General features: G+C 40.1%; 1 protein-coding gene across 1 annotated transcript; it reads right to left on the minus strand.

Moving 5' to 3' along the window:
* Nucleotides 1-3,622: 3,622 nt before the first annotated feature.
* dcaf5 (ddb1 and cul4 associated factor 5) lies at nt 3,623-22,018 on the minus strand. The gene is made up of 9 exons (XM_074660578.1): nt 21,586-22,018; nt 17,997-18,140; nt 17,021-17,057; nt 16,738-16,877; nt 15,165-15,294; nt 13,631-13,844; nt 10,361-10,427; nt 9,297-9,424; nt 3,623-5,628 (listed from the first exon to the last, which is right to left on the minus strand). Exons 1-9 carry the CDS (start codon nt 21,791-21,793, stop codon nt 4,321-4,323), a joined length of 2,376 nt encoding a protein of 791 aa, XP_074516679.1. The 5' UTR covers nt 21,794-22,018; the 3' UTR covers nt 3,623-4,320.
* Between the last annotated feature and the right edge of the window lie 1,296 nt (nt 22,019-23,314).

Genomic DNA, 23,314 nt, shown 5'->3' on the forward strand with positions numbered 1-23,314 from the left:
TTTGGTCTTTTGTGGGTCTGACAATGTTATAGGAGTACAATGCTAAATCGATGCAGTATTTCTCTTCGAAGTATTTCTATGTAACATTAAATATTTGTGACTAAATATCTGTACATAAGACGTGGACGTAGTCAACATGACATCCCATTGGTTTGTGGACTTGTTTTGAATCCTCAAGTTCGGCATTTTGGCCGTCGCCATCTTGTTTTTTTGCAACCAGAAGTGACACGAGAGGGTGGAGCTAAGTACAACCGAATGCTGAATAAGACATTTTCAGACGACCAAAATGTTACAATTAACTTACTAATTTTCAGGAATTGAAAACACGCTGTGAAAGGTTTAAAGTTGTCAAGACGAAAACACGGACAACTCCCAGACCGGACAACGCCGTGGTAGCGACCTGTCAATCACAAGGTAGCCACACCCTAAAGCATCCCCTGCTTTATGGTCTATTTGACTCTAAATGGGACCATAATTTACTAAATGAACATCATGCTGTATTGAAGAAGACTTGAAACTAGAGATTGAGACCATAAACTCATGTTTACAATGTTTACTGAGGTAATAAATCAAGTGAGAAGTCGGGTCACTTTCTCACAGACTTCTATGCATCAGACTTCTTTTTGCAACCAGAGGAGTCGCCCCCTGCTGGCCAATAGAAAGAATTACAGTTTAAGGCACTTCAGCATTGGCTTCACTTTTCGATCCGGAGGTTGACCACTACTAAATGTACATAAATCAAGGAGTTTAAAACTCAAAAACGAATCTGTGGTTTGATCACATACGATTGGCAACATAATCAAACAACTGCCATCAAATTTACATCCAAATATCGCTAAATCCTGATTGGTGCAGGTTAAAAAAATCCATCACCGTTTTCAAACTGAGCCCTGCAGAAAAAACACAAATACAGAAATCTGTTATGTGAAATAAAAAAACAAAACTCCTCTATAATAGGAAATAGCGTGTTCATGTAGGACCACAACACTCATAGTAAGAAGCTGATTGATAAATTAGGGGCCTTTAAAGAAACTGAAAACGTTAGGGTGTCCCCTCCCAAACCAGTGTGGTGCATTTGACTGAACCCATGATAACTGGAGTGGAAGTCCTCAAGCTCTGTGGTTGTACTGGGCCCCTCCCAGTCGTGAATGTGACCTATGTAGGAGGGTGTTGCTGCAAAAGAGCACACAGGAGCAGTTAACCTTCCCTGAATAAATAAAGATAAAAAAGGCCATTGTAAGTTCACTAATGGGTTTCTCTTCTAATGTGACCAGTAAAGCATGCTTTAGCACTGTGGGTAATAACAGTAGGATATACGTGACTGAATTTGTAAAATTCAACTCTCAATATACTTTTGATTGATATTAAAACTGTCTTATACGTCTCTGCATCTGCAGCCTGTAATTAATCATTAAGCCATATGCAGCCCAGCAGGCACACTCCAGTCAAACTATAAACAAACACAAAGCATACAACATGAATACTTGTCCCGGGGGAAGCATAGGGGTTAAATGAAGGGTGTCTACTTCCTGCAGATAAGTGACGGGCCACACTGAGAAGTTCTAAGAAGTAGTAGAGGAAATCATTTTGACAAGAGAGCAGTACAAACAACTCGATAGCCCTCAACTGCATGTTTGCCTGCCCTCGGATTACCACGCCACCGCCAGCTCGTGAGGCCGCGATGCCATGCGGTCTGTTTTCTCTCTTTGTAATCTTTTCCAACAACCACTGGTATGCCCTCTTGGTAGTCTGCTTTGTCTGGCAGAAGAGTGCCGTCGTTCAGGCTGTAGACGGGACACAACTGGCATCGCTGTTTCCTCAGACAGGAATGACATCATGTGTTTTAATGGACAATCATTACACAGTTGGGGAATCTGAGTGGGCGTGGCCAATTTATCTGCTGAACAGATACTCGTCCATTTATGGTTATTCACCTCATGAAAGGTCAACATCCTGCCTTTTTTTGTTTTGAAGGAATACTGATTTTTTTTGTCTTTGGTGGACTTTTACTTTGAAAATTTACTTGAGCTGAAAAATTGTGGTATTAAGAGTGACCAAATCCCACAAGCGGGACACTGAGGTCATGTTCTCTTTAATATTTATGGGAATAAAAAATTGCACATATTGGGTATTTAAAGAGGACCTATTATGCTTTTGAGCCTTTTTCCTTTCCTTTAATGTGTTCTATAGTTTTTTGTGCATGTAAAAGGTCTGCAAAGTTACAAAGCCAAAGGCCAAAGGGAGTTACTCTCCTCCACAGAAACATTGCTCCTTAACTGCCTGAAACGCCTCGCTTGAAGTCCCGCCTTTTCTCCTAACGTAACGTGGTGATGTCACCAAGTAACACACTTTTTGCATGATATCTGCCTAGCGGCTAGATCGGCATGCTCTCAAACAAAGCTAGTTAGAAGGGAGCTGGAGCGGAGTCCGAAGAGTTTAGTTTGATTGACCAATCCACCAATTGGATTTTTCGGGGGGGCAGGAGCTCAAACAGGGCGTTTCAGACAGAGGGTGAAAAGAGGTGCTGCACCACAGCCGCTATGAGAAAAATAAAGCAATTTTTGAATATTAGAGTATGTAAACATGTTCTAGTAGAAAGCCATAATACAAGTATGCACCTGAAAATTTGCATAATTGGTCCTCTTTAATTAGCAGATTGCAGAATTTGTTAGTCAATATATTCAAAGTGGCTCCGAGTGATATTTTTACTAATTTTGACTACTTTTAAAGTAGCAAAATAAATAAATAGATAAAGGATTCTCAATTTATCCAACAGAATTTTACGTTTGGTCCGGTAAAGAAGTTTTTAAATAGCATTTATGTGAAATATGTGTGTCTAAAATCTTGGTTACGTCCCTGGTGGACATTATTATAAAATTCACAGTTGCTGAACATTATTGCAGATTATTTGGACTAATTTTGCTCATAGTTTTGTATCAGCTTTAGAGGTTGTCAAGTGAGAGAAGTCTTAGACCGCTTGTGAAAATTATTTTTCAAAGCTACTGAACATGCAAATCATGAGAGGTAACCAATGTCAAAAGCATAGCTACAGAAAATCCTCCTTTTCCATAGAACTACTTATCGGTAAAAGTTAAATAAACAGTTATAAACACATTTAGAATTCCATGACAACTGACAAAAAGCTCCAGAACAGCAACTAAATGGACTTTGTGGTGAGCCTGTTTTTGTCAGTTGCTTTAAATGCATTTTTCAGAGTCAAGAAGAGATGGACATGAACTATTTGTGATGTCTGACTCATCATTTTAATTCTCAGTGATGAATATGTTTTATTCAGAGTGGCAGCCTGCCAATAACTGATTTAACTATTCTTTTAATGAAAGCAAAGATAGCTTTTAGTTCAGTCAATAACATATTCTACTCCGGCCGACATTGGCTGCTCAAGGTCACGGCCAGCTGAACAGATTTCTTTCACAGCGGTGTTGAAGCTGTGTTGCCATGGTAACTCTGTCAGCAGTAGGTACTAGTGAAGTGAACCCAAACCTACAGCTAAACAACTTGTTGTCCATCATTTCAAGACAGATGTGTGTCATAGAACAGTAAAACGTTTCACCAATCAAACTCAAAAAGTGTGAATCAGCGAAGCCTCAGGAAGAAGTCGTGGTTTTGTCACTGGAGAACAAATTATTCTTTAATTGCAAGAAAACAAAAGCGAGCGCTGGCTTGTAATGGTACCCAGGGGCTGGGATAATGAGACAAAAAACAATTGGTGGAAGAAACAAGAATGATTTCAATGCACAGCTTAAACAAATGGGGCTCCTTAAGATTTCACACAGTCAATTCTTCAGAAACCCTGAAGCAGTCTCAGCCCGAGAATCACTTTAAAAATTAAAAAATAAGCCCAATCAGATTTATGCTCTGTGTGAAACCGTTGAAATTAAAAATGCTGCAAAGCTTTTGTCCTCCGTAAGACCTTTTTGTTGTTATGGTTGGAGGAGCTCCAAATCCAGGGTGGAGCTTTCTGTAACCAGAGCATAGAAAAAAACACTGATGCTGCATGAAAATAATGTGTTTCAATTAAAATATCATTGTTATTAACGATATTTAGCTCGTTTCATATTTCCATCTTTTATTGTCATCTCTGGTTTGACCAAAAAAAAATGATGACATTGTCCAATTCATTTGTTTGGAAAACAAAAGTTCCTTAATGTCTTCTGCTCATAATCAGTTCATATGACATGTCACATGACTGCGAGACGCAAAAATGAAAAAAGCTGAGTTGTAAAAACCCATAAAAAACCCACTTCCTAAATTAAGTCTGTTAACAAATGGTTTCTTTTCCGGGATGAGAAAGAGGTGTCATTATGTTCTTAGCTTCTTTTCTGAGGGCGAGCAGCCCGACTCGCCCTCCTCTGATCCCACATGAGTCCGTTTCAGAGCGCTCTGCGCCAGGCCCTTTTCTCTCGGTGGCCGGGTGTCTTCAGGTGTAACGCCAGTCTCTTCCTCTGACTCTGAGGAGACATGGAGGTTCTCTCTCACGTAAGGTGCTACAGTCCGGTGTCGCCCGTTCACTCCGGGGCTGTGTCGGCTGGGAGAGTCTAAAGCCACCGAGCTGCTACACGCCTCTCCGCTATCGGAGCTGGTAGCAGCCCTTTCTTCAGTCCTGCGTCCATCCAGCGACCGCCGAGACGCAGCTGGAAGTCTCTCCAGCTCAATCCTGCTATCACTCCCTTCCTCGTTCTCTTGGCTCTCGGGGGACATTACCGGGCTCAGACACACAAAGTCAGAAGGGCTCAGACATTTCTCGTCATCTCTGGCGCCGCCAGAGCCGGTCTTGATTTGGAGAGAGTTTTGTACCTCGCCTGACGAGGAGGAAGACAGGTCCTCGATCGCTATCGATGGGTAACTGCAGGAGTCGATGGCGGAAAACAGAGTCTGCACAGACTCGGGTCGATCCCCAGCTCTGGAGACGACATGCATGCGCCGTCGCCTCATGACGTTGCGCCGCCTCACCGCGCTGCGGCGCTCCTCGTCGTCACTGCTGGAGCTGGAAGTGGATGTGGAGGAGCTGGAGGCTCCGACGGGAAGCGAAGGAGAGGAGGTGGGGCTGGACAGCGTGGAGTTGTCTCTAGGGCTCGGGGAGCGAGGCCGGGGCATGGGGTCGAGCCAAAACTCACTTGAGTCTGAGTCCTCGTTCACGAGGAAGCCGGACTGAAGCCGCTGATGCCTGCTTCGTCTCCTCGGCCGCTCCTCCACCTCTGCTTCGGCTTGCTCTTCCCCTCCTGAGGCGTCGGGTCCAGCCAGAGAGGAGGAAGACGAGTTATCAGAGTCACTTTGATGACCGGCAGCGGAGACAGCGATGGGAGGCGTTGGCGTGGGCCTTGTGGTGCGACGACCCCGGGCGTGGAGCTGCATGATGGCCTCCTCGCTCAGGTCGCTGTCGGAGTCGGAGCTCCAGCCTTCGATCTCTCGACGCACCAGCGAGTCAAAGAAAGCCATCATACGCGGGTCCTCCTGGATGGACTGGCTGACGTAGTCGTGGGACAGACCGCTGCCGCTGTTGAGCACCAGGCTGATGTACTCCTCATGGGTGTAGAGGCTGCGGGACTTGTCCTCCACTCGGCCATCCAGGTCACCTAGACTCTCGGGCTGCTGGTACGGACTCCACACCTGAGACGGATTTAGAAACAATGGGGGGGAACGGTGGAGGGAGATGTGGACGGGTCGGTAAAGGAAGAGGATGGAGACAAAGAAAAAAAAGACAGATTTAAAGTTGGACAGATTACAAGGCAGAACGACAGAATGAAAAATGGATGGAGAAAAAGTGAAGCGGAGAGGCCCGGGTCAGTTTGACAGATTCTCCGTTATTGATAGCCTCTTATTACAGAACACCTGGACCTGGATCACCTTTCACTCTGTACAGTAAAATGTACAAAACAGAGCGATTGTGTTACTGAACTGACAAAGAAGAAGCTGAATCTTTCCTACCCTTGTACGAATGCTTTTGTGTGAACAGTTTCTCCTTCTACTACCTGGATTATTAGACTGTCTGCAAGGACAAATTAAAAAAATCAGACTAAGAAACCGCATTTTCTGATTAACTTAACCTGATAAAGTTGGAGTAAGTCTATTCAAATGAATACACAGAGAGAATAAGAGAGCATTTTGGACATGTAGACTCTATAAATTAAACTATCATTAACAAAGCTTTTAATGTATGTTTGGACAAAAGTGTCAATCCAGCTGCTTTCGGACAAATGTAACTTTATTTGACTAAATATGTTTTCACAAACATAAACCACGATGTCAACGTGACAAGACGATGATACGATACCCGTGTGACAGATCACGTTAGATGTGTCGAGTCATTAATCATGTTATCATATGAAGAAACAACTATTGGATAGAGTGTTGCAAGATTAAGCGTTTATTCCGCCCAACTGGGCTCCTTTTTAATTGACTGGGTGAGTATAAAACTTTTGGGAATTTTGTAACATTTGGGACGAAAGGTTATAGATAAAGAAATGCATCGGCCTCTTTTCGTCTCCAGTTATTATGATTGAGACTGACAGACACACGCAGTGACTGAAAACTGATGACTAATAAAACCAAATGTCCTCCTGCACAAATTGTATTTATTTATTATTTTTTTATTATTTTATTATTTTATTTATTTTTTAAATTATTATTTAAATTATTTTTAAATGTTATCTTATTTCATTTTAAATAATATTTTTTTTTATTTTCTGTCTGGTCTCGTCTTGGCCTCTGTTATACACTATATACTTTTGACGTATACATACATACATACTTTTTAAGGTATGTCTTGTCTTATAACTATGTTGTTTAAAGAGAATAAATATACTGTTTGAAAAATAATAATAAATAATACCAAATGTCATTAAGTTAAGTACAATAAGCAGAAAACTTCTTTCCTGTTATAATTACTATTTTGTCATAAAGTCGTAGCTCTGTGATAAAAACCTTGTAAAAGCTTACATATGTAGAAATGATAAGAGAGAGCAGAAAACACAGCTGGTGTATCGATACTGTGGAAAATGAGTATTGAAACCATTTCAAATATTCAGTAAAGATAAGTATCACTAGCGTAACCATGGTTTTGGGTTTGCCTAATTATTACACAACTAAAACGGACAACCAGAGGTGCTGTTTATTTTTCTTCTTGCACTCATTTTCAGCCACAGAGGAACAGAATAAGAACAACTTAGTGGGAGTGGACTGCTCGCTGATAACAAAACAACATGTGTTCTGTTTCTCTGAGCAAAATAACTGACTGATGAAGTTCAAGTGAGTCAGCCAAAAATCAGTTGGACATTCAGCCAACTTCAAATGCTGCCTGGTTTATTCATAAGGTCAACACCAGGACAACACAGTGACTCAGAAAGCTGAATAAGACTCATAGTACAGGAGCACAGCTGCTGTGATACGATTGTTATTCCGACAGCATAAAATCTTAATGTTGTGAAGAGTGTTTTTTAACTGCAGGCTCTTGTCGATGAAGTGAACAGATCGAAATAAACTCTTTTAATTTTAAACTACAAAATAAAACTGACGTTGCAGCCTAATCAAGGTTAAACTACAGTGACAGCTTTTGCAATAATACTTGATTTACTCGTATTTTTATGGAGACTTCAGTATTTGTTCCAGGCTACGGAGACTTTTGAAAGGCTGGCAGTATATCACAGTCTGGGTCTGGTTTCAGAAATACTGGAACCATTCATATCTTCCCATGACCCAGTTTTTGAACACTGCCCAACGTCATCTGTTACAGACGACAGTCAATAATAGGGGGAAATCCATCTTTTGTTTTCATTCCGCGTTCCACAGAGGGAAGTCGGAGCTCAGTCAGTTACTGTGTCGTGTCATTGGAGATCAATGACTCACTTAAGGGCACGTCTACTGTCTGAACATCTGAGGACAAAGACTCAAATTTAGTCTGTCCACTTATAGAACAATTTCTCCAAACACTGCATCATCCGGACCGGGCCTGACACGATAACTACTTTTGTTGGACAATATATATTGTCCCAAAAATAAAATAAAAATTCCGAAAACTCCGACAGAGAAAGCAAACGAGGGGACAGAAGCAGCGCAAAATGTATCTCCACCTAGTTTTTTTTTCTGGTAGGAAAAACCCTGCTGTTTATTCTGGCATCATGTTGCTAAAATGTTGGTGACATTCTTATGTAAACAAACAAAAACACAATGTGCCTCAAACTTGCATTCTTTCTAACAGCCAGCAGGGGGCGACTCCTCTGGTTGCAAAAAGAAGTCTGGTTGTATAGAAGTCTATGAGAAAATGAGCCTACTTCTCACTTGATTTATTACCTCGGTAAACATTGTAAACATGAGTTTATGGTCTTAATCGCTAGTTTCAAGTCTTCTTCAATACAGCATGATGTTCATTTAGTAAATTATGGTCCCATTTAGAGTCAAATAGACCATAAGGCAGGGGATGCTTTAGGGCGGGGCTACCCTGTGATGGACAGGTCACTACCACGGCGTTGTCCGGTCTGGGTTTTCACAGCATTTTCAGTTCATGAAAGTTAATTGTAACATTTTGGTCGCCTAAAAATGTCTTATTCAGCATTCAGTCCTAGTCCACCCTCTCGTATCACTTCTGGTTGCAAAAAAACAAGACGGCAACGGCCAAAAAAATCAAGATGGTGAAAGCCAAAATGCCGAACACGAGGCTTCACAACCATAGTCTGCAAATCAATGGGTGACGTCACATTTACTACGCCCACTTCTATACAGTCTATGTCCATGTATCGTACGATACATACGTCGTTAACGTAAAAATGATCGAGGTCATGTCCATACATTGTATGATAAGTCGATACCGTAAAAATGATAAAGGTTACGTCCACACATCGTACAATAAGTCAATAACGTAAATATGATCAAGGTTATGTCCATATATGGTACGATAAGTCGCTAATGTAGAAATTTGTGAGGTCATGTCCATTTATCATATGATAAGTCAATAACGTAAAAATAATTGAGGTCATGTCCATATATCGTACGATGAGTTTATAACATAAAAATTAGCAAGGTTATGTCCATATATCGTACAATAAGTCAATAACGTAAATATGATCGCGGTTACGTCCATATATGGTATGATAAGTCGATATTGTAAAAATTATCAAGGTCGTGTCCATATATCGTACGATAAGTCATTAATGTAATTATCGTGACAGGCCTAATCCTACAGTTGATAGATGATTTACCTCTCTGTAACTCTTCAGGCCTCTAAAAAACAAATGTCTGAACCTTCTTTCTTAAAAACAATGAAATGATGTTCTTTTACTAACCTTGATGACTTTCTCCACGCCGGAGGAGCAGATCATGTAGGTGTGAGGGTTGAAGCGAACCTGGTTCACTATGGAGCGGTGACCCTTCAGGACCATGAACGCCCCGTTCACCACACGCCCGGCGCCTCCTTGAAGGGAGAACATGATGTGGGTTTGTTTAACATGATACTAGCAGACTAAACACATGAGCTCAGAGTCACAGAGATACAAGGATTCACTAAAACAAACACATCCAGCTGTGCGAAGATGATCATTCAACCTGCTTCAGAAAACACAGACTGTGAAATACAGCAGTAATGTAATCCTCATAATAAGCCATTAGTCTGACACCAAGTAGGCCCGGTGCACATATTTTCAGCGTGAGTAATAAAATCTATAAATGTGTCAGGTGGTGCTACAGAGCTACAAACGACCACATTCCTGGATTGCTGCATTTTTGGGATTTTCTTCTCAGAGTAATTAGATTTGAGGATTGTTCACAGAGTGGAGCAGTTCATATATTAAACTTTTCAGCATTAAATTACCTTCGCTTTTTAGTTAGGTTGGACAGGTGAACACATTTAAATTCAAGAAAAGTTTACGAGTAAGAACTTAAACCGAACCGAGACTATAAAAAGAGACAAACATTGATATAGGATATCCGGTAGTTACTCATGATTGGAGAGTATATTGTGACCAAATGAACTGAGGGGAAACCACAGTCTGGGCTGAGCGCACAGAGACGTCCATCATTCTTTCTGGGGCTAAAACTTACAGACACTGGAGGTCAATGAGGTTTGTTTTGCCAACCCTGACTGACGCCACTGAAATCTTTAACCTTGCGGGAATCACCAAAACTGTGTCCTTAAAACCAGCTATTTGTAAGTTGCGGTACGTCCGTTATCAAACCCTGATTTCCGGATGAACGTTGTGAAATTAAACAAATACAAAATAAAACAAAGTATTTAGCAGAGTAGACGGACGAAAATGGGAACAATATGATTCAATCTCATGTGGAGATGCAAAGCTCAAGGTAAATCATGGCAAACATCCGCATGAATATGCAGACAGATTCAGTAACTCACCTGCTTCTGGGTCCTTCGGGATTTTCCACATGTAGAGGTTGAAGTCATCGGACCCAGACAAGATGTACTGAGGAGGGAAACAGAGGGATGTTTAGAGATTTAAGTCTGCTCTGTTTCTTATGACAAAACTTTCCATCAGACCTGAGAGAAACAAACCCTGGGGGGTCAATATACAGCACAAACCCACCAGATCTTATCGCAGTGGATCAAACACGCTCCTGACATGACATGACAGTCTGACCCGAACGCAGCTCCTGCTCCTCGTCTGAACTGTTATTAGACTTTGTAAACAGATGGTTCCACTTAAGGCTGTCGCTTAAGGTAAGTTTTGACAGCGCCAGGGTGGGGGGATGTGCTTGGTTCTTATATATACCGTATATACCTTAAAGCAACATGTAGGGAAAGAAGGGCTAGAAGCTGACTTTTTGCACTGACTGTAATCTCTGATAGAAATACCAGTACAAATTGGTCTTCATAACCATCCACATCCACATCTATATCCTCCTCTACTTATATTTATATTTTCCATATGGTCTAGTGGTTAGGTTTCCTGGTTCGACTCCCAGTGGAAAATACTGTTTGGGGGCGGCTGTGGCTTAGGAGTTCGGTACCCGGCACCTCCTGTCCGCATCCAAGTGTCCCTGAGCGAGACACAGAACCATAAGTTGCTTGCCGGGCGCTTCACAGCAGCACACTGCTACGGCTGTCGCAATAACCACAATAATGCAATACCGTGCTTTTGACAAGCCAACTGCAGTGGAAGGCAAACATCCGCCAGGTTGAATGTAATAAGAGTGCTGCATATTTACACTTTGCAACAAACGCCTGCAGCGTGACGAGGCGCTGAGTGTTTATTCTGGGCTGAGCGCTGCAAGTCTGGTGTTTTTTTCTGGACGCCGCGAGTTGAAGAATGTTCAACTTTGAGTAAAACGCTGTGCTTGTCGCTGTCACTTTTTACCCAGCCGTCCAATAACAATTGAGGAGGGGCAGGACAAATACACCGGCGGGGTCCGTCCTCTCTTTCTACGTGCTTCGGCCTTCCCTTCATCCAGAGCGAGTACTCTATCTTGTGCCGCCATTTTCGCCCTTCTGTGCATTTAACAATAAACAAGTATTTAAAGGTAGAGTGTGTAGGATTTGGCGGCATCTAGTGGTGTGGTTGCAGATTGCAACCAACTGAGTACCCCTCCGCTCACTCCTCCCTTCCCAAGACTGTGGTAACTTGAGCCGCTGAGTGCAAAACTGTGGTAACGCTGTTCGCCTCACTCAGAGGCCATCCATACCATAATAACACTACTTTAGGAGCAACGGAAGTCAGACGGCGGCTGGCGGTATCACGGTTTTACACTCTGGTAGCGTAAAAAACTTGAAAGTCTCTCTCTAGAGCCAGTGTTTGGTTTGTCCGTTCTGGGCTACTGTAGAAACAGGACCTGCTTCCTATGTAGATATGAAGGACTCATTCTAAGCTAACGAAAACATTCTTAGTTTCAGGTGATTATACACTAACATGAATGCAGAGGTCAAATTTCATGTATGTACCTGTATGTATGTGACGATTGAAATACAGTTTAAGTTTAAGTTATACTCTTTTCTTCTTTCTTTTAGCTCATTTCTTTTTAATTGGAGTGTCTGTCAGGACTCATTTTACCATCTGGAGCCACATTTTTGTTAAATCATTTACATTTGTTTTATGACCTTGTCTTGTGCTGCTGTTTTTCTGACATTCTGTCAAGTTGTGAATTATTTTTGTGCCGTTTTATCTGCCGATGATTTAAACAAATGTCTTAAATTTTCCTTTCTGTAAACATTCTGCTGGTCTCTCTCTCTGCGGGTTTTTACTTTTTCAAGGACTTCCTAAAGTCACTGTATTACTTTTTTGGGGTGGAAAAGTAGCGATATGTCTTTATCTAAAAGGAACCAACATAAAAAGCTCTGCGGTGATGAAAAATCGTATCATTGTTACTCATATGGTTGTAGCTCCGGGGCACATGAACACACTGTGAACTGAACACCTGTGTGCTCCGCCTCGGGTTCCCAGAGGACACGTCAAGTAGGAATGTCACACCCAGAACTCCCTCCCTCTTTCCTTTCCATCATTTTTCTGTGGTTAGTTGCCACCCTGCTCCTCTGCTTTCACGTCACTCTGAGAAAATCCTCTGCTGTCTGTGGTTCTGGGTCTATATGAGGATGTTTCTGAAACTTGTTGTGCTGTGAGGCCAACGGTGGGATAAAGCTCCGGCTTAAACAAGCATAATCATCTGGCCAAACCTCGATCACGGCCTTTGTCACATGTTATGGTTTCTTTTGTCACCTGTTCTTTTTTATTTCTATGAAATATTTGGCATAAAGATCCAAAAGTTTACTTTTTGGTTTAAGAATTTTTAATTAATTTTGATCTCAAACTGAAAGCGTGGCTCTCAAAACCCACCAAAACGCTCTCAGCCAATAAGCTCACACTCATTAGGGGTGGGTGATATGAATAAAATCGTCACTGTATAAGTAATTCTTTTTTGTGATATCATTATAATCGTGATATATTAGATTTCCATGGAAATCAAATACCTGACAAATCAAGAAACAAAATGATCAAATCAAAATGGTGCAAAAATTAGAACAAATCCAGTATTTCCACTGATCAATCAGAGATCAATGGTCTTCCTCAAAAGCTTGGCAGCAAGTGAGCAGATTCAAAGTCCAGACCCGATTCAGTAACCTTTAAACTACATCCTTCACTCATGTAGAGAAGGATAATTTTTAAGTCTTTATGAGCTCCACTGACACATGAGAATAATGTTAACATAATAAACATGGCTGCAGGGTGATGTCATGTCTGAGCAGGACCAACGGGAGGACCATTGGCTGAGTTCAGGGGCTTCTGGTGTTCCTCCAACACTCAGAAGTACCGATTTCACAGAAGGAAATAATTCTATTTTTATTTCTATTGGTCCCACATGTTCCCAATATTCTCTTTACATTAAAAGCAACCACCGACGTCATATAAAACAATGTCTCCACTGTTTGTTTTGAGCTATCAGGAGCTAAAGCACTCCCCTGAGAGCCACAGTGATGTTATATCATATGCAAGACGTTGCGTTTATGGCTGCACATGTACGTGAAGTGGAACATTTTAGACGTCCTGTATAACATATCTTATATCTTATATTTCCCTGTATGTAGGTGGTATTTAATTTGCCTTTATTAACCAAGTTTCTATCGTCTCCACTAGTAGTAATAATGATTGAGTTTTAGTTCAGGGTTCTGATGACCCACCTGATCTTTGTCCCCAGCGAAGCAGCAGCTCTTCATGGTGCAGGAGTTGAAGTAGCCCTGGTTGTCGAACTGGAAGCTGGGCAGGCGGGAGTGCAGCTCGTAGAGGACGGGCGGCAGGCGGCGGCGCAGTGCCAGCAGCTGGGTGCCGGTGCTGTTGAAGCGGACGCTCATGGCGCTCTGCAGGGACATGCTGCCTCCGTAACGCAGCAACGAGCTGACAGAACACAAGGAAAGAACATATTAGAGCTACTGTTAAGACTTGTATGCACCAATCCTCGTTTTTTTAAATCTATTGAAAACTAAATCACAAAGTGAGACTTCAGAAGAGATGAGCATCCCAACTCTAATCTCTAACAGAGCTGAGTTTGTTTTTATATCCATGTTATTGTAAAGAATTGTGAAATTAATTATTATAATGAGTCTTTTTATTTGTGGGAATTGTCTATTTTTTCCAACAATATCTTTATTGAGATTAAGAACCTTAAGAACACATCCATCTATCTATTACACTTTCCTTTGACATAAAGTCGTCACACTCCGGTCGGGTTGGAAAACATGATTTCTGGGTATTGATGTTCCAATTTTTACAAACACTTTGAAGCTTTTTAAAAGCGCTTTTCAAAAGAAACTAATAAATGTTGTCACAAAAAAACATGATTAAATGCAACTGACATAAAAACACCATCAGAGGATTTGCGGAGAGTTGTCGATATTAAATTATAATGATGAAATAAAACAGATATTTCATTAAAAACACTTCAACTGGAAGCTATTTTTAAACTTAATAGTGAATCGAGGGACTTTCTAGCTGTAAACAAGCCCACGCTGCAGAGAGAGGCAGAGCCATCAGCGGAGGAGGAGAAATGACTCAGTGCTTACTTTTACTGGAAGTGCATCATTTGTGTTCTGGTAACCAAAACCTAACCAAACCTGAGTATGTTTAAACACACACTCAGCCAAAGTGTTTTCACAGTTATTTTATTTGGTGTAAACATTTGGTTTTTGCAGCTGGCAGAGGACCAGTGGTGATTAGTTTAACAGTAAGACAACAGCGCCACCTGGTGGACACACGATGCACCACACGAGCAGATGAGGACGTTGACGCTGCTGATACAAACAACTCAAAGACTGACTGTCCAAAATAAAAATGAATATTAACAACACATTTGAACCAACCATTAAAATATATTAAATACAATCTTGACATCTCAGTAACAATGTACTTGAATTCACAAACATAAATAATAAATTTTTCCACTTTCCAATCTTTTAAAGTGAAGATAAATTCAAGATAAGATGAATTTATTTAACCTCACAAAAACATTTTTTGTCTATTTTACTACTTAAATGCTTTGACTGTTTTATTAACTCTAACCATTATTATTTTGTCTTTGATTTATTACCTCCTCTGTGCTTTATTTGCATGCTTGTAATATTTTTCAGTGATGCAGCAATAAAAGATAATTTCCCCGCAGGGAACCATAAAACTGGGTCGAGAGATAGAAACTTTAGAAACTGGGAGAAAGGGTCTAACCTGCGAGGTTTGCGGATGTCCCATAATCCAACTCCCTCCTTGGAGTTGGCGGTGGCGATCAGCCGGGGCTCCACGGGGTTAAACATCACACTGTGGAAGGCCGACGGGTAGCTGGCCAGGCAGAATGGCTCTACAGGAATGAGATGAGATCATAATGAGTCATGATTACATGATTATTAACACTGCTGTCAACTTCGGTGACAGTTTGTTTTAGCCACGTGAGAAGCACGGCTCTAGGGAAGTCAATATCGGTTCACATTTTGGCACAAACTTTTTCACTGACATTCATGGCGTCCAGATGATGTTTCCTAATGACTTTGGGGATCCTGTGACCTTTCGTCTAGCGCCATCATCTAAGGATGCAACTGATGACATTCCCATCAGCCTCAGCTCTTTTTTAATTGTTTTTAATGCCAATTAGCAAATGTTAACATGCAAACAGACCAAACTAAGATAGTCAACATGGTGCTCATTATACCTGCCTAACATCAGTATGTTAGAGTTGCATAGAGTGCTGCAGGAATGAGTCCTAAAACCCAGAAATGAGTTAGTATTTTAGCACTTCCGGTTCATGCCACAAAAACATATTTTTCCTCACGTAATGTTGAATTTCTACAGATTTATAACATTGCAAGATAGAATTTCTGCATATATTTATCAGAGTTTTATGTTTTACAGGATTTGATACGATGCGGTTATACTCCAGGTGAGGGCAATCAACTCACCAGCCTGTCCCACAACGCTCAACATCACTGTTGCACGTTGTCAATCAACAATTGAATCAAAACATTCCCCATCCCAGGTGTATTTACTTATTTAGATACATTATACTTATGGCTACAGTAGCATTAATACTAAAACACCACTTATATTTAGAGACAGCTCAACTAACAAAAGAAGTAGTGTGGAAACATTTGTATGTAACGTTCATCCTTTGAAACTGTGAGTGTTGTAACAGACGGACATAAAAAGCCTGCTGGCTGCAGACACGGAGCACTGATCACTGCTAAATGTATTATTAGGCCAACTCGGTCACAAGGAAGGCTTCAAAAATAGCAGGATGTGGACGTCATGCAAGTTGATCCACTGCATTTTTAAAGTTATCAACAAGTCTCACTAAGTCCCATCATGAGGTACTAAACACCCTTTTCAGTCTCTTAAAATACACCGTTTGATCGCTCTTTAATTACAACCATAAAGAGACAACATCAGAGAAGACATTCGTTAGAGACAAGCTCTGTTTTAATTATCTCTAAGACCACTGTAGAGGTTCATTTTCATGCAATTAAGCCAACTTTACTAATCCACAGTGTTTTTACCAGGCTGAGCACCGACTCTATAACTTATTCATTTATCCTCCGGTGCAGCAAATTTAGGATGACAGCAGTATATATATTTAGAAAATGAGAAATCACATCCTAGGTGTGTGTGAGTTATCCGACTTGTGCTTTATTACTATATGCCCTGTAGCCCGAAGCATAAACGTTAAACATGTCATCACCAGGCATTAAAGTTATTATTATTGTCATCAACCAATGAGCTTCATGGGAACACACACGCCTCCTCCACTTACCTGCGCTTGGCGGCTCGCGGGTGTCCCAGATGAGAACGCGCCCGTCGTCAGACGAGCTGGCGAACACGTTGTCGTTGACCGGGCTGACAGACAAACTGTACACGGCGTCGATGTGCAGGAACACGTTCAGAGTTTCTCTTCTGTAGGAACAACAATCATCCAAATGTTAATTGATTTGTGAGTGTAAATGCAAATACGTTAGCCAACAAAGCTTTTTATATATGAGTATATCAAAATGTTTTGATGCTACATTAACAAGTATGATTTGTGATATTTTACCCACCTCTCCACATCGTGAAGAATCACCTGTTCATCATTTCCTGCAAAACAACAAACAGACAAACTGTGGATCACAAAGTGAAGGAGAAATGCTCTGCTGTAATGATGCAAAACTAGTTTGGCCTTCAGGCGTGTTTTAGATTGTGTGGTTGGTTAGTTAATTATCTATCAACTAAATCTTTATACACCATTATCAATGTTTCCTCTCAACTTATTTGCATGGCGGCTTGACAGTAGCAGCATTCACCACATGCCTCCAAAACATAATAATTCAGCAACTGGAGCTGCAACGATTAATCGATTAGTTTGATAATTGATTTGAGTAATTGCATTTCTGGTTTCTTTACTCCTCTATGACAGTAAACTGAATATCTTTGAGTTGTGGACAAAACAAGACATTTGAGGACGTCATCTTGGGCTTTAAGAAACACCGATTGACATTTTTCCCCATTTTATAGACCAAGCAACTAATCAATTAATGGAGAGAAAAAAAAATCGACAGATTAATCGATAATTCAAATAATCGTTAGTTGCAGCTCCATCAGCAACTCATGCATCTTAGAACATTTAGATTTTCCCATCCAACATCTTTAATGTGCAATAAAGTAACTACAACATTTATGCAATCACTTAAATGTACATAAAACTATAATTTAAACATTTTATCTAACAATCTTTTGCTTGCTGATGATGTAAAAACTAAGATAAGCCGATAAGGTCTTTCCGGTCCACTTCTCCACGCTGGTTTCACTGCTCCATTAATTCATTCTAAGTTAATTCACTTTTTCTTCATCAAAAAACTGCATCCCCGAGTGTATCAAAGTTTTCTCATACAATCAGATGTACCTTTTGCCTTCACGCCCCACAGTGACAACAAGCCACATAAGACCTTCACAGGTCAAAGGACAAGGATGAGGAATAAACCTTGTTGTTGTGACAGAGCGGAGATCACATGTAGTTTGTGTTTGTTTTGCTCTTACCTCCAGAGAAGACCTTTGTGTTGGTGCTGTCGAAGGCCAGGCAGAAGATGTTGGACAGGTGCTCTCCCTTCAGTTTCACAGGCTTGGCCCGAGCATGGATGGCTTGTTCCATGTGCCACAGGAGCACCCGGCGGTCATCTCCTCCTGCACACAGGACAACATGGATTATTGACACCGCCAACTTCACAATTTAGTCTAGAGCAGTTGTTTCCAAACTAGTTATGATGCCCTGTCAAAAGGTTGCAGTTCAACCACAGACTGATGTTCCCTCCTCAGACTGGTTAATTTCAATATTACAGACTTGAAGAGGTGAAACTCAAAACAAAAAGGAAAGATTTAGAGCTACAAACAATGGTTAATTGGTTAATTACTTAATGGATCGACAGAATATTCAACAGCAACTATTTCTTATTAATAATTAGTCATTTTCAAAGAAAATCTCCAACCATTCTTGTTCCAGCTTCTCCAATTTGCTGTTTTTCTTTGTTGTATATCAGTATAAACCAGTGGTGGAAAGTAACTAAGTACATTTACTCAAGTACTGTACTTAAGTACAATTTTGAGGTGGTTGTACTTTGAGTATTTACATTTAATGCTACTTTATACTTCTACTCCACTACAGTTTGGAGGCAAATATTTAACTTTTTACTTGACTTCATTTATTTGAATTACTAGCCGCAGATTCCAATTAATAATACAAAATATAAACAACAAAATAAAACATGATGTATTATTATTATTATTATTATTAATAATAAGATGAGATAAGGGGGAAATTCACAAGCTAGCAGTATATAAAATCATTAAAATTAGCTCTACCTTTACCAGCTGTAACACTTAAATGCATCAAGAATTGTTGCTTTTGGTACTTGAAGTATATTTGATGCTAATGCTACTTTATTTGTAACAGAGTATCTCTACATTATGATATTGCTACTTTTACTTAAGTAGTATAATATATATGTAATATATTTGGGTTTACGACTGTTGGTTAGAGAAAACAAGACACTGAAGGCATCACCTTAAACTGTGGGAAACTATGATGGACATTTATTTCATCATTTATGGACATTTCATAGAATAAAGGATCATTGATTCATCAATTATTGTTTAATGTACATTAGTTAGTTGCAGCCCTAAACAATATAAGCTCTTTTACATGTGACATTCAATATATAAGAGCAAAATTAAAACACAATTGTGTGAAGCATATGGTGCAAAATCTAGATCAGGAGGTCATTTTCATGCTCCTTCAGAGTTAATAATTATACTACACTGGCCAGGAACAGTATTTATCTTTCAGTTATGAAAGTGGCAGAGAAATGAGGAGCATCCTGGTCAGGTAGAGTCAAACTCATGTACTGAACCTTTCATTAGCTCTGTTGTGCAAAGTAAGCCTCAGGTTGTTATACTAGGCCAGATGATGGTTTCTAATCCTCCCAGGACATAAATAGCTTTGTGGTTTAAGGACTTTAATTTGTAACAGAGTATTTCTACATGATGATATTGCTATTTTTACTTAAGTAAAAGATCTGAATACTTCTTCCAAAACTGGTATAATTTATGGACATTTCATAGAATAAATGATCACTGATTAATGTACATTAGTTGGTTGCAGCCCTACACAATATAGTCTGCAAATAAGCTCTTTTGCAGATGACATTCAATACACAATACTTATTGTGTGCAGCATATGGTGCAAAATCTAGATCAGGAGGTCATTTTCATGCTCCTTCAGAGTTAATAATTATACTACACTGGCCAGGAACAGTATTGAAATGAGAGAAATAAGGTGCATCTAAACAGTTTTCACCTGTTTAGGTAAAATAAGCTCTTTTGCAGGTGACATTCAGTATATAAAGGTAAAATTAAAACACAATTGCGTGAAGCATATGGTGCAAAATCTAGATCAGGAGGTCATTTTTCATGCTCCTTCAGAGTTAATAATTATACTACACTGGCCAGGAACAGTATTTATCTTTCAGTTATCAAAGTGGCAGAGAAATGAGGTGCATCTAAACAGTTTTACCTGTTCAGGTGGAGTCAAGTTCATGTACTGAACATTCATTAGCTCTGTTGTGCAAAGTAAGCCTCAGGTTGTTATACTAGGCCAGATGATGGTTTTTAATCCTCCCAGGACATAAATAGCTTTGTGGTTTCAGGACTTTTATTTGTAACAGAGTATTTCTAAATTATGATATTGCTATTTTTACTGAAGTAAAAGATCTGAATACTTCTTCCAAAAATGGTATAATGTAATATATTTGTGTTTAGGACTGTTGCTTAGAGAAAACAAGACATTTGAAGGCATCACCTTAGACTGAGGGAAACTATGATGGACATTTATTTCATAATTCATGGACATTTCATAGAATAAATGATCATTGAATAATCAATTATTGTTTAATGTACATTAGTTAATTGCAGCCCTAAACAACATAGTCTGCAAATAAGCTCTTCTGCAGATGCCATTCAGAATATAAGGGCAAAATTAAAACTTATTGTTTGAGCATATGGTGCAAAATCTAGATCAGGAGGTCATTTTCATGGTCCTTATCAAAGTGGCAGAGAAATGAGGAGCATCTAAACAGTTTTACCTGTTCAGGTGTAGTCAAGTTCATGCACTGAACATTCATTAGCTCTGTTGTGCAAAGTAAGCCTCAGGTTGTTATACTAGGCCAGATGATGGTTTTTAATCCTCCCAGGACATAAATAGCTTTGTGGTTTCAGGACTTTTATTTGTAACAGAGTATTTCTACATTATGATATTGCTATTTTTACTTAAGTAAAAGAAAACTGGTATATAATGTAATATATTTGGGTTTAGGACTGTTGCTTAGAGAAAACAAGACATTTGAAAGCATCACCTTAGACTGAGGTAAACTATGATGGACATTTATATCATAATTTATGGACATTTCATAGAATAAATGTTCATTGATTAATGCACATTAGTTGATTGCAGCCCTGAACAATATAGTCTGCAAATAAGCTCTTTTGCAGGTGACATCCAGTATATAAGGGCAAAATTAAAACATATTGTGTGCAGCATATGGTGCAAAATCTAGATCAGGAGGTCATTTAGAGTTAATAATTATACTACACTGACCAGGAACAGTATTTATCTTTCAGTTCAATGAAAGTGGCAGAGAAATGAGGAGCATCTAAACAGTTTCTACCTGTTCAGGTGTAGTCAAGTTCATGTACTGAACATTCATTAGCTCTGTTGTGCAAAGTAAGCCTCAGGTTGTTATACTAGGCCAGATGATGGTTTTTAATCCTCCCAGGACATAAATAGCTTTGTGGTTTTAGCAGGCAGACATGATTAGACCATCAGAGAGGGGGAAAATGTGTGTTTTATTAGCCACAGAGACGAGCTGTAGCACTGACAGATCATCTGCTGGCTGCTGCCTCTCTGAGCTGCTGCCTGTTTGGGTTTTGACGTTAGCCACCTAGCTTGAGATGCTAAGCTAACCTAGCTAGCCCAGAGGGGGTTCAGCTGACTGCCAGTTAGCCTCGTTAGCAGCTAGCATGCTAACACATTGAAACAGTCTCAGCTCAGAGGAGGAGAGGAGGGTTGTCAACTTACCGGACACCAGCCATTCTCCTCCGTTGTTGGAGAACTCAATGGCGTTGACACAGCCGAAGTGTCCGAGCATGTCCTTCTTGAAGAGGCTGGTGCAGCCGGCCAGCCTGCGTCTCTGGAATTCCTCCTTCATCAGCGGCTGTCCGGTCAGAGCTCTGCGGGACAGAAAGCCCACTGAGGAGCGCATACCGCAGCCCTGCAGCTCCTTCATTACAAACCGTGCACTCACAATAAACACTACGGCTTTGTGTTGTCACCACTGCAGCCTCCACATCTAGGTGTTGTTGGCTCGGTGTGCTGTGTGTTGTTGCTCTGTTTTGGGTCTACATTATGGTGGAAACCCCGCTGATGTCGACGTTGTTTTGTACCTCCTCTCTGTCTTCTCTTCTCCGCCAGTCCCAGCAGCAGCTTCCTGCTCCGGTTGGAGGATCTCTCTCTCCCCCTGTCTGTCACTCAGCATCACCAGCCATTGATTCCAACCATCAGCTCCATATGTCATGTTTCACCTTTCACTGAACCCCAGCCAAGTAGTTTCTACCTGAGGAACTGAACTGTAAACCTCCTAAATTCACCAACATTCACATTTTTAGGTTGAAGGTTGGTATAAAACTGGCACTGGAGGAAGAAGTATTAAAGGTCCCATATTATAAAAAAGTGAGATTTTCATGTTTTTTTTATAATAAAGCAGGGTTAAGTCCTATAAAAATACTGTGAAAGTATCGAAACACTCAATCCACAGGGAAATACACCCAGCCCGTATTCAGAAACTCTGCATTTGAAACAAGCTGTCAGGATTTCTGCCCATTCGTGATGTCACGAAAATACAATATTTAGACCCTTGACACAGTTTTAAACGTAGACATTCTAAATGTGTCCCAGTTTATTTCCTGTTGCAGTGTATGTGAATGTTATCCGCAGACAGGAAGTACACATGGACCCAAGATGTTGCCTAGCAACGCAATTCTGTTGCAATTCCGTCAAATTGCACTAAAACAGAGCGTTTGAGACAGAGGGTAAATACAGGCATATTCAGGCAGAGAGTATGAGGAAAATGAAGGGTTTTTGAACATTACAGCATGTAAACATGTTCTAGTAGAAACACAAAATACAAGTATGAACCTGAAAATGAGCACAATATGGGACCTTTAAGATTTACTGAAGTAAAAGTACTAATAACACACTGTAAAAATACTCTATACTTAATAACAAGTAAAAGTCCTACATTGAAAATGTAATTTAAGTAAAAGTATGTATATTCAGGAAAATGTACTTAAAGGTGCTGTTGATAACATTCAGCCACTAGATGTCGCATTCTCCATCCCCAGTTCCATTGCATTCACTTCACAACAAGTCGCTGCCAGGCACTTACCGTCAATCTCAGCCATTTATTAAAAAAAAAATATTATTCGAAACCGCATACCACCAGCTCCGTATGTCATGTTTCACCTTTCACTGAACCCGAGCCAAGTAGTTTCTACTTGAGGTCTGAAGTGTAAACCTCCTAAATTCACCATCACATTTAGGTTGAAGCAAACCTATTGTGTGGTATAAAACTGGCACTAGAGGAAGAGGTATTAAGATTTTTATTTATTTTATTTATTTTATTTATTTTATTTATTTTATTTATTTATTTTATTTATTTTATTTTTTATTTATTTATTTGCACATATATAAAACTGCACAAAATCCAGTCAATGAAAAAAAATCAAGAAATGTGTCAGGAGAGGTCAAG

This window comes from Sebastes fasciatus, chromosome 15 (assembly GCF_043250625.1).
Source record: "Sebastes fasciatus isolate fSebFas1 chromosome 15, fSebFas1.pri, whole genome shotgun sequence".
Classification (NCBI taxonomy): domain Eukaryota; kingdom Metazoa; phylum Chordata; class Actinopteri; order Perciformes; family Sebastidae; genus Sebastes; species Sebastes fasciatus.

Excerpts from the sequence above, each read along its gene's own strand:
- dcaf5 (XM_074660578.1), bottom strand. The coding sequence starts at position 21,793 with ATGAAGGAGCTGCAGGGCTGCGGTATGCGCTCCTCAGTGGGCTTTCTG. Across the intron at positions 13,845-15,164 it reads GACATCCGCAAACCTCGCAG|CTCGTTGCTGCGTTACGGAG; the intron begins GTTAGACCCTTT and ends GTGTTCTGTCAG. Across the intron at positions 10,428-13,630 it reads TCGCTGGGGACAAAGATCAG|TACATCTTGTCTGGGTCCGA; the intron begins GTGGGTCATCAG and ends TTCCCTCCTCAG.